This window comes from Sceloporus undulatus, chromosome 7 (genome assembly GCF_019175285.1).
Source record: "Sceloporus undulatus isolate JIND9_A2432 ecotype Alabama chromosome 7, SceUnd_v1.1, whole genome shotgun sequence".
Taxonomy (NCBI): Eukaryota; Metazoa; Chordata; class Lepidosauria; order Squamata; family Phrynosomatidae; genus Sceloporus; species Sceloporus undulatus.
Window position 1 is genome coordinate 30,732,870 of NC_056528.1, and position 11,642 is coordinate 30,744,511.

The window sequence follows — 11,642 nt, forward strand, 5'->3', positions numbered from 1 at the left end:
AGACATATGGTACACTTTTGCGCATGTGGCAGAACGCTTCTTATGGGCCTTCCAGAACATCATGCCCTAAGCTTTGGTTTATGCAAGGCTTTTCGGTCCACTTTGGAAGGAGAAGAGCACAATCTCTGCAAATATTTTGCAAGGCGAGGGAGGGGAGTGTCCGCATGCCAGTCATTCCTGCAAAGCATTTCTGGCTCAGTGGTTTCCATCTCACAAAGATGGCAACAGTTTATGCAGGGATGCTAAAGCCACAATGTGGGGGTGAGGAGAAGGGGTTTTCTTTCTCTTTTCCTCGCCCCCAAAGAGGGAAAAAGCAAGAGGAGAGAACGTGGCTCTAGTTTTGTCGTTCCTTTATTACATGGCGTCTCCCAAGGCTTGCGAAAGCATCAGCCGGCCAGCGCTATCTCCCCCTCCCCGATCCCACCCTCCGGCCCATAAATACACAGTGCGGTGCTATACAGATAAGAAAGAGTCTGTTTTGAAAAAGTTGCTGCCAAAGTTTGGGGGGCAAAATGGTTTTTTTTAAAACCCTCCCTGCCCTTCTTGTGAATTCAAAAAAAGAAGAAGTCGTCCTAATGCTGGAAACGTCGCTTACTGCTGCAGAACGCAAGCCAGCTTTTGTGAAAAGCCAGGGACTTCTACATCACTCGGTATGTATGGCCTTTCCTTCCTACTCTACAGTGAAAACTATCTAAAAGGCGCTAATGCTTACATCTCAGGGGAAGGGCTCTCCAAGGGGCCGCTCATGTTCCCTAAAACCCACCCCAGGTACATCCCCACAGCCCACCTGCGTGGATGCGGAGCTATGCGCCCACTTCTGTACATGACCCCAAATCCCTCTTCTCACCCCGAACAAAAAGCAAAGATGGCTTTTTCTTAAGAGCCACCCAGGGAGATGTTCTGCGTTACAAAACCGCATCTGGGAAGCCACCCCCGTTGTGATCCATTTCCCAATAATGATTGTGTAGGACCTCCATGTTCAGAGGCACTGGACCATTGAAAACCATCAGGGAAGCCATGATGGTGGCATTGGAGGCGGTCTGGTGCTCCTTTCCCTTCTGCACAAGGGCATCCCAAGAGGCACATGGCCACAGTGATAAGTGGGGTACTAGCCAAGGAGGATCTCAAGAGCTTCAGAGATCCTCTTTCATTTGCTAAGCACGCAGAAAGACCTGGAAGGTCTGCATTACAAAGACATAGCAGGCATGAGGGTCTTGGCCCCTTCAGATCACACACACACACACACACACACACACACACACACACACACACTTGTGTACCTCTCCCACATCCCCAAATCAGCTTTTTCCTTACTTGCCTCTAATGATGGTTATTATAGGGCCAGTTCTCCAGGTTACGGAACCCTAGCCTTGCAACAGGTTATAGCTTCTTTAAGGTTTGGACTGGAACCTGGAATGGATTGACTGCCCTATTGACATGGAAGGTGGTCTCTGGAGACCGGCTTTTAGGGGTCCAAAACTCCTGAATTCCCCCAGCTAAAATAGGTGAGAGTTCCAAAGGAGGATGAACGTAGGAACAGCCAACCCAACATCACATCTGGGGGGCCAACGATCAGACAAATGCAAGTGGATTTCTCCTCTCCCTCGACTCCCCATAATCTGATAATCAATCAAAGATTGGGTGAACAATGCTAATCCCAGTTAATGGTGTCTGGCTGCTGCTTTCCCTTCTTTGGGATAGGAAGGTTATGCAAGAGCTGGAAGGAGAGGCCAGTGAGTTTCCTACACAGGATTGCATTTGCCCTTTGGACCGGCATCCAAAAACTCTGGCTCTCTCATCAGCCCTCGCATGGTTTCCAGGTGAGATCTTCATGTGACAGCTCATAAGACAGAGAAACTGCATCTTGCAGAGGAACAGGACTACCTATGAAACCTCCCTCCCCATGGCTTCAGCCCTTTTCATCTGGGTCAGCAGTCGGATACATGAGACCATGATGGCTGGCAGAATCTGGGCACAGTAGTCCCAAATAGTAATGCCTCCAAGCTCTAGGGAGAAGTGGTTGTTGGGTGAATGGCTAAGGACCTCTCCCTCCTGGCCACCTCTTCAATGAGCCTGACACAAGAGAAGGGAGAATGCAATCCTATGTACCTTGAAACACCCCAAATCCTTCTCTTTCCAAATCAGAGATACCAGAAGTTGCAGTTGGCTCATTTCGCCATGTCTGGCTCTGCTGGGTATCCCCACCATCTTCTGCATATCCCATTTTCTATGGTGTCAGGCCACAGGCACACTTAGTTCAGTATTCTTTGCACTTACACCACCAACCCAACAATTGCAGCTGATAGCTTCCGTCTCGATGGTGTGTGTATGTGTGTTTCTGTGAAGCCACTCTGCAGTTTAGTATGAACTTAAAAGAAGCTATAAGACATTCTCGACCTATTTGGGAGGAGAGGGTTCATTTCACCTTGGATAGTTCCTACTAAGGCCCAAAGCCAATTCAGCATCCCACAGACAGGTAAGCCACTGGTCACTACTGCCTCCCAGGACCCAAAGGTTCTTCCTCAGACACATGCACACCATCCTACCTAGAATTCTTTGAACAAGAGAGAGCAGGCCGCCCAAACTGGGACTGTCTGGGTGCAATGCAGGACCACCGTATCCAGGACGATGGGCCTTCCCAAACCAGGGAGATGTAGTTCAGGTGGAAAGGGTGGGATGCCATTGCATATGACAGGAGAGATGGGGCAACAATCACACGGGAGGAAGGCATGTGCTCTCGCGTCCTGGCAGTCTATGCACTAAGCTGCTTAACTGAGGCTATTGGGAATATCTAGGGAGGATCTCTAAACTTTTTGCTCTTTTGGTCAACTCCTGCCAGCTCCACCAAGCAAGATCCTTCCCCCCAAAATCCCTTAGCGCAGGCCTAAGCAAATGCGGCCCGCGCAGGCAAAGAGCAACGAGCGACAGCTGCACAGCATGAGTGCCCATCCCATCCCAATGCACCCCAAAATGTTGCATTGCTGGTTAATACTGGCAGATTATCCCTCCCCACACAACCCAGGACAGAAATCTCCCCGCCACCGCCGGATCCCGACAGAGACACACACAACAGCGTCCGCATCCACAATCCAGGGAAAAGCTGTGCACTACTGTTGGGAGGAAGGGTCGGTCTGGTTCAGGAGAAGCCAAGAGGGTTCACAGTTTGGAAAGCGAGGGAGGAGAGGAGGTCCAAGTTTCGAGGGTTCAACGGTGCCTGGGTTCTAGAGAGAGGATCGGTCGAAGGGGAAACTGCCTTTCAGGGCAAGGTTTTGTTCAAGGGATGGGTGGGTTGTTTTTGGTTTAAAGTGTCACTCACGGTAGAAAACATATTCGGTGTAAGAGGTCCAGATCTTGTCATCCGTCTGTTCGTGGGCAAATGCGCAGGTCCCCGTGGAGTTGCAAGCCACCATGTGGAAGCCTGCGTCAGCCAGTTTGTCAAAGGCCTGCTCCAGGAAGGTGAATTTGAGGTAGTAGCGGGATGTGTAACGCTCTGGCGGCCGGTCGGGGTCCCTGCTCTCGTTCAAGGTCTCCCCAAAGACTTCTTTGGCCAGGGAGGTCTTGCCGCACACCATAATCCGGGCCACGCGGCGGAACTTGGCGTCCGTTTGGCTGTCTCGGCCCAAGGTGTAGGAGCCCCGGTAGCCAATGGTGATGAAGCCCGACCGCCGGAGGTCTTGGCCGGAGCTGCCTGCCACCATGGGGGCCGCAGAGCCTCCTGCTTGGCCCCCGAGGGCCGCCCCGACCGCCACCAGGTTTCGAGCCATGTCAATGCTTGGGGAGAGCTCCTCAGGGTCGCTCTGGCAAGGCTCGTCCCCAATGGAGTTCTGCTTGCTGATCTTCGGGGCCAAGGACTTGACCAGCTCCGGCAGCTTGAAGTATTCCGCCTCCCGCTGGAGCCGGCCCCGTTCGGGAAAGTGTTCTGGAAGGACAAGCTCCTGGTCTCGCATGAAGTCCAGGATATAGCGGAAGAGGAAGCCGTCCCGGTCCACGAAGAAGCGCCCCCGGCTGTCCCGGGCCAAGGACCGGCTGCTCTTCTGAGTGAACATCTCCCAGAGCAAGGAGCCTGGGATGCTGACCAGGGTGCTGTGGCGCGTGATGTAGACCTGGCCGCCCACGTTCAGCTCCACGATCTCCGGGAAAACCATGTCCTCCGTGGGTTTGGCACAACCTGCGTTGTCCGCCAAGGCCATCGTTGGTCCCTTCCTCCTCCCCACCTGCGAGAGAAAGAAGAGCCAAAGAGATGTTAACCTCACAACAGCAATTTTTAGAAAGCACAAAACAATGATGTAAGAGTCACAGGCCTACATTTTGCTTTGGGATGTTGTTTTGATTGTCAGTTAAAACGGTCAGAGGAAAAGCAATGCTGGCAGAGTCTATGTGGAGACTTGGAAACAAAGGTTGTAAAACCCACCTGATCACATTTCAGATCCATTAGCAACAGAGGAGTAACTCTCCTCGAGATCCAAGCTGCCCATGTCCTCTGAAGGCTACTGGTACTACAACTCCCAGGATGTCAAGGCATCATAACAGATGGTCAAGATGATTATGGGGGTTGTAGTCCATAAAGGTAACTTCCCCAGGCTCTAGTAAACTGAATTTGCCTCCATCATCACCAGTGACATGAGAGAAGGGAGAATGCCTCTGTTAACGTGCTGCAATATAGCTGCCATTTGCAATTTAATATAGCAATCTGTATTTTATTTTATTTTGAAAAAAACTCTTTTTCAAAAGAAAGGCTCCTGCTCATTTTTGGCAATTCCATTTTTAAACATCAAGCAGCTCTGCAAGGTTTAGGACCACCCTGAAGCAGCCTCTGATTTAGTCGGTGGTTTCTGTGGTGTGCCTTCAAGTCCTTTGCAACTTATGGCAACACTAAGGTGAGCCTCTCATGGGGGTTTTCTTGGAAAGGTTTGTCTGGAGGGGGTTTGCAGTTGCCCTCCTCATTTACTAGCCATAACAAAGGATTAAAGTAGCGCCAGTGGTTAAAGTCTCTTGGAAACGTGGACACAGCTCTCCCCCACCAACCCAACCCACCATCATAACATCTTATTACTGTTTCCAGATTGGGACCTGCATGGTCAACAATACCTGGGTGCAGCCACTAAGAGGGAGCCCTGGGAAGAGATACTACTCCGATGTTTCCCTCCCTTTGCATCCCATGCGCCGAAGCCACTGCAGAGGGAGAGCCAGGTGCTTTGCATTCTGGCTGAATCAGAGCAGGATTTGCAGTATGGCCAGAGCAAAGACCGTTGCAGCCTGCTCCATCCTGCACCCCCAAAGGATTTGGGGTCCTTTCCCTTCTCTGGCTCGCCTCTGAAGGCAGCATGCCATGAGGTCACAGCACAGATGGCATCAAAAGAGCAAATGGAGTTGAATGGTTTGAGTATTGGACTAGGACTCTGGGTTCAATTCCTGGCTCGACAATGAAACCCACTGGCTGACCTTTGGCAAGTCACACACTCTCTGCCTCAGGGGAAAGCAATGGCAACCCTCCTCCGGCCGAGAAAATCCTAGGGTTGCGTCACCATAAATTAGAGTCCATGTGAAGGCTTAAGAGAGCCAGTTGGATATAACAGATTGCATGCCAGACCAGGACTTCAGGAGACCAAGGTTCGAATCTCCACTCAAGACAATCCCTGAAACTGTCTGGGTGACTTTGGGTAGGTCCACCCTTTGGCCTCAGAGGAAGGTAGTGGCAAATATCCCCAGGGGAAAAACAAGCATTACCTAGAGAACACCTTTTTCCCTAATAGAGTCCATATGGTTTAATGGCTGGACTAGGACTTTGGGTTCAAATCCCTACTCAGTCGTGGAAACCCAGCCTCAGAAGGAGACAATGACTATCTTCCTCTGGAGAAATCTGGCCAAGGAACCGATGGGGAAAGGCTTGCCCTGAGTCAGAGTTGAGTTGACGTCTCATAACAAGGGAGGGCATGATCTCATCCTATTAGTACTACAGCGTTCACTGCTAACAACTCAGAACTTGCCCGATTAACAAACAGACAAGGCAGTGATTTACTCCTCTTGTGTAAATGCCACCGGCATTAGGATGCAGGATGCCAAACGGGAATAGTTGCAGGATGTGGCATTTTATCCTCAAAATATCCAATAACTAAGTCCAGCTAAGCCAAGAGGAGAAGCCAGGATTTGCAGCATGGAAGGAAATGCTGTGAAGTGCAAATTCCACACTTTGGGCAGACGCAGCCATTCCCCAACCGAACAATGGCCCAAGCCAAGCCAAAAGCAGAGCAGTGGTCAGCCAGGGATGGACACAACCCCCTGGACTTTGGCCTCAGCGCAGAGACAGGGATCATGCGCCCGGTGTCCCTTGCGGGCGTTTTTGCAAAGGGATTAAGGGACGCTGTTTCAGCAGCAACCAAAAATGTAACTAGAGGGGTGTGCAAGAGCAGCAGAAATGTTTTGTTTTCAGCCAGGCCTTCAAAACATGAAGCCTCAAAAAGCTGTGTATTAGTTTTAAGGAATGCTTAGAAAGAGTGTCCAGAGCATGGCCACATAGTCTGAAAAACCCACAAGAAACGATATACAGATCAGTTGCAAGCCCTTCGAACAATGCTGGAAAATGTGGGCTCAAGAGGGCCTGCAAAATCCAGAATTAGTTTCTGCAACTAAAGAAAGTGCTCCCCTAATAATGCAGAATGAAACCCTATGGGAATTATCAAATGCGCTCCCTTCTGCTGTTTCACTATACAGCTGCATCCGCACTGCAGAAATAATCCAGTTTGGTGTCACTTTAACCACCATGGCTCAATGCTATGGGATTATGGGAACTGTAGTTTGTTGCGGCACCAAAGCTCCCTGACAGAGAAGGCTAAATGTTTCACAAAACTACAATTCCCAAAATTGTATAGCATTGAGACAGGGCAGTTAACATGGTGTCAAACTGGATCATTTCTGCAGTGCGGATGTAGCCTTAATGGTCTTTCTACTTTGCCTGCAGAAGGAGTCCTATAGGGCTGCAAATCTTGACCATGCTTTCCTAGACTTGACTTTATCCGAAACGCTTGGGGCCAGAAGTGTTTGGGACTTTGGAGCGTTTTCAGATTTTGCAATCTTTGCATAGAGATAATGAGAGGTCTTAGAGAGGCATGGCACCCGAGTCTCAACAGGACGGTCATCTCTGTTTCAGATACACCTTATGCACAGAGCCTGAAGCTAATCTGATACACAATACTTTTCATCATTCTGTGCATGAAACGAAGTGTGTGTACATCGGAGCATCAGAAAGCAAAGCTGGCACTATCTCAGCCACCCAAGTGGAGAACGCTGGATTTCGGGATATTAAGATTTTGTCATTCTGGATAAAGGAGACCCGGTTTGTACTGCGCAGCCTTTCTGGAGGCCTTAGCATCAAGAAAGACAGAAAATGCCCATTTCTGCAAATGGTGGTTACCTAAAATTAGTGATGCCTCCACATTCGCCCATGAGGATCTTACCAACAGCTGCCATAGCAATGTAACCATATTCAAAAGGAGTACCCTCCTTCCTTCCCCAAATCTGCCCCTTTTCCAAAAACCCAAGATCCAGGGAACCCAAATCCCAAGTCCAAATTCCTTGGGCGAATGCCAGGGATATGACCGTGGTGGAGCAACAAAACGAGGACCCTTGCCAATAAGGATCCTGCCCCCCAATAAATTATTCCTCCAGTTCCCAAATTTCAAGCATTGCTGCAACTGAAAACTACCAGCCGAGCCTTTAGAAATGGAGTCCAGGCAACCAGAGGAAAGGGGCAAAAGGCAAAGTTAGCACCCATGGAAGACAACAAATATCAAAGTTCAAGACGCGGATGATTTTCAGCGTCTCGACTCCTGCAATGCCAGGAATTTATGAATTCTTTGGGTTGGGGAAGAATGGTTCTTTGAGGGAGCCAAGCCTTCCTTTCCAGGCACCCTGCTTTTCTCCTGCTTTTCTCTGTCTCTCCAAATGCGTTGGCTCAGGGCCACAAAAATGGCCAAGAGTCGCAACGCCGTCCATCTTTCGCTTGTTGTCCTTAAGCTGTTTGGCGCTTATGATTTCTGAGGGCTGTTTTTTATTGTCCGTGAGACGCAGCCTGCGACTGCTATTGGAAAAACGGTTTGACAAAATCGATAGAAATATATCTCCCAGAAATGAAAACAAAAGGAAAGCGGCTTTTGGCATGGAAGGAAGAGAAGAGGAAGAGGAGGAAGAGGAGGAGAGGGTCTGCTCTTGGAAGAGAAGCACAGAGGGGTCTTTTGCAGGGGCTTTAAAGGTCACACTCTCTGGACCCGGACCCTTGGGTGGCACAAACCAAGACTCCTCTCTCATATATAGTATGCTCTGGGTCACTCCAACAACGGAGACGGCGCCAGATGGCTAGACAGCAAAAGCACTTTTTAAGTAAGAGGCCACACACACACAAACACATCCACCAAGTACTGTAGTAAGGAGCTTCTCTAGGGCTGCAAATTGCTTCCAGAGGTCACTCTCTCTTGCCCTCTGGAGCCATGCCAGTCGGTCCACCTAGAAGTAGTGACCCCTGGTCCTTTCTCTGGGCAAGAGCTAAGGGGCATCATTGGCTGGAGGCAGATCTCTGGCCCCAAAGTCCACAACCCAAGGAAGGGGCTTTGAGGTGTGCAAAAACGAGGGGTTTCTTCTGGCCCCGTCTGGGCTCTCTAGGGCCATTGCGGCTGTAGTGGCTCTGAGTCTTGGACTATGACTCTGGAGGCCAGGGCTTGATTCCCAGCTCAGCCATTGAAACCCATTGAGTGACCTTGGGCAAGAAGTCACACTCTCTCAGCCTCCTCTGAGCAATCCTGGCCAGGTAAAACCCCAGATAGGTTTGCCTTAAGGTTGGCCATAAGCTGAAAACCACTTGAAGGCCCGCAACAAACCCAGACTCTGCATCTTCCAAGCCTTTGGGCAAGAGAAGGAGGAAGGAGATGCCAACCCTGCAAGAAGAGAAGCCCAAGGACCCCGTAGGGAGGCCTCTGTAGGGCCCAGAAAACCTGGGGGGACCCAAAGGAGACCCCTCCTGCCTTTTGGCCCTAGAAAGGTCTCCCTCTGGGACCCTTTAGGTCTGCTATGGGTCTCCCTGTCCTCCCCCCCCAACATGCCCCCAGTGCCCTCTCTGCCTTGCCTTCCTCTTGGGCACCCAACCCTCTTTCTGCAAAGATGGCAAGGGGCTGGCAAAGGGCCCAGATCCAACTCAACCTGGGGACCCGATCCCCCCTGGAGACCCCTCCTCCCCCTCCCCAAAAGAGACCCCCGATAGACCCAGGCCCTGGATCTTTGGGGAGAAGAGGGGCTTCCTTCCAGGGCCGGGAGGGGGCCAGGCTCCGAGGCTGAGAAAGGAAAGGCTCCGGAGGAGGAGGAAGGCAAGACATGGCTCCCGAGCACCGTTTGAAGAAAGGCAGGGGACGGAAGGAAAGGCAGTCGAGGAGGAGGAGGAGGAGGCAGGGCAAGGAAAGGCAAAGAGTTTCGGGGGCCGGCTGGGGATTTGGGGGAAGGAGCCCCTGGCAATGGGAGCCCACCCGTTCCCGACTCGCCTGGGACGGATCAAGCCCTGAAGAAGCCCCCCTCCCTCCCTCCCTCCCTCCCTGCCTCTCTCTCTTTAGGGATCGGGGCCAGGAAGAAGAGGGGGGCCCAAGGGGTCGCCCTCCAATTCCGCCTCTCTTGTCTGGAGCCCCCCTTTGAGACGGGGTGGTCTTCCCAGCCCCCCCCCCCCGGGCTCCTACCTTTCCGCCGATGGAGGGCTCAGCAGCTGGCTCTCATGCCAGGCGGAGGATGCCCCGGCCCCGCGGGGCCCCCTCTTCCCCTGCCTCCTGCTGCTGTGCTGCTGCTGCTGCTGCTGCTGCTGCTGCCGGGCATCCACGGGCCAAGGGCTCCGACCCCCTCCGTCCTTCTTTGCTTCCTTCCTCCGGGGCAGAGAGAGAGCGAGAGAGAGGCCCTGCAGCCAGCTGTGATTCTCCAGCCCTTCGCTGCCGGGCTTTTATCCGAGGAGGAGGCCCTGACTGCCTCCTCCTCCTCCTCCTCCTGCCTTCCCTCCTTCCCTCTTTCTCCTTCGGGAGGAGGAGGAGGGGATGGCCCAGGCCCAGGGCAGCAGGGCTGGCACAGAGAGCCGCACTGGCAACCTTTGGCCCAAGATCCCCTCTGGTTCCCTATGGGCAAGGATCCCCCATGGCTCTCTATGGGCAACTCTTCCCCAATGTTATCCCTATAGGCAAGGCTTCCCTATGCTTTGGGCAAGCCTCCCCAGCAATTCTCTATGGGCAACTCTTCCCCCATGATTCCCTATGGGCAAGTGTCCTGCAATGATCCTTCTATAGGCCAATGGTCCCCAGTGTTTTGTGCAATAGTCCATTGACCCAGAACTGTCCCCCTTCCAGCCAAACGCTCCTTCACTGAGACATTTAGGACCACAGCCTCCTAGAGTTGGGAGAGATCCCAAGAAGGGCCCAGACCCAGCCCAGACCCTTCTTCTGCCATGCAGGAACTCACCTCCAAGCACTCCTGGGAGAGATGTCCTCCAGCCTCGGTTTCTAGTCTCTGGAGGAAAGGGGTGAAGGAGGAAAGCAGGTGAGAGAAAGGGCTGAAGGACGGTTCTCCCAAGGTCCAGGAGGGGGCATTTTCTCGATGTGGGGACACAGCTGGCCACTGGCGGACCACTCCATGACCTTTGGAGAACCTGGGCTGGGAGATGTACGCACCCACAGACCTTGTGCCATGGGGCAGCCGTGATGGTCAAGGTGGCCGAGAAAAGAGCGCTCTGTGGGTCCAGATCCTCCATGGCCTCTGGCCCCACTCTTGGTCCAGCCCTGAGTTAGATCCACATGAAAACAAGACTCTTGTCAGGACCAAGTCAGAAGTTTGCCCACTGCGTCATCCCAGCGTCATATTCACCCGGAGCACTGTTTTTTACTTCTATTCTTATCACTTCTTACTTCTGGGAGCAGTTCGAAGTTCAGTCCTTGGTCGAGGAGCACTAAGTCGTCATGCATGGCTCTGAATCTGGCACATCCTCTGGCCCCCTTCGCCATGGCTTTACTGGGAGGTCACACTCTCTTGGCCACGTCTGGAGTGGAGGACACCTGGCTTTCCCTTTTGGTGAGGATCGGGGAGCCCTTCAAGCTGTCTCTCTTTTTTGTCTCCTTCGGGCATCAGGACAGAGAGCTCCAAAACCTCTCTGATCTGATTGCAAGAAAACAGCAACCCACTTTCTTCCTGAGATGGCATTTCGGTGCAAGTCTGTGAAAGGATCCCCAGCTGGGCCTAAAAGAGCAAACAATGGAGGAAGGAATTTGGGGGGAACTCCGCCACATGAGGCTATGAAGGCTGGATTTTAACAGGATAAAACCATGCTCTCCAGGGGCATAGTCCAGCTCCCAAACCACTAAACTATGCTGGCGCTTCTGGATCTGCTCTAGAAAACCCATGTTTGTCTTGTTGGCAATCCACAGCATCCATAGAACCCTCTTCCGGTAACACCTTTTCAACTTGCATTAATTCCTGTCCGCTTTCTTTGCTGCCCAACTTTCACTGCTATACAAGGAATCATGGAAAATAAAGCGGCACGGATTGTTCCTGACTTTGGCATTCAAAGATATACACTTTCCACTTCAGGATCTGATTCTACTTCCTTCCTTAGTTTCACAGTCTTTTCTTCT

The 11,642-nt window shown here is 51.9% G+C and overlaps 1 protein-coding gene across 1 annotated transcript; it reads right to left on the bottom strand.

The window, feature by feature from the left end:
* Positions 1-333: 333 nt before the first annotated feature.
* On the bottom strand, positions 334-9,919 carry LOC121936872 (BTB/POZ domain-containing protein KCTD12-like). The gene is made up of 2 exons (XM_042479550.1): positions 9,714-9,919; positions 334-4,214 (listed from the first exon to the last, which is right to left on the bottom strand). The coding sequence occupies exon 2, from the start codon at positions 4,188-4,190 to the stop codon at positions 3,309-3,311; it is 882 nt and encodes a 293-aa protein (XP_042335484.1). The 5' UTR covers positions 4,191-4,214; positions 9,714-9,919; the 3' UTR covers positions 334-3,308.
* Between the last annotated feature and the right edge of the window lie 1,723 nt (positions 9,920-11,642).

Bases quoted from the DNA above. Each gene is read 5' to 3' on its own strand.
- LOC121936872 (XM_042479550.1), bottom strand. From the start codon at position 4,190: ATGGCCTTGGCGGACAACGCAGGTTGTGCCAAACCCACGGAGGACATG.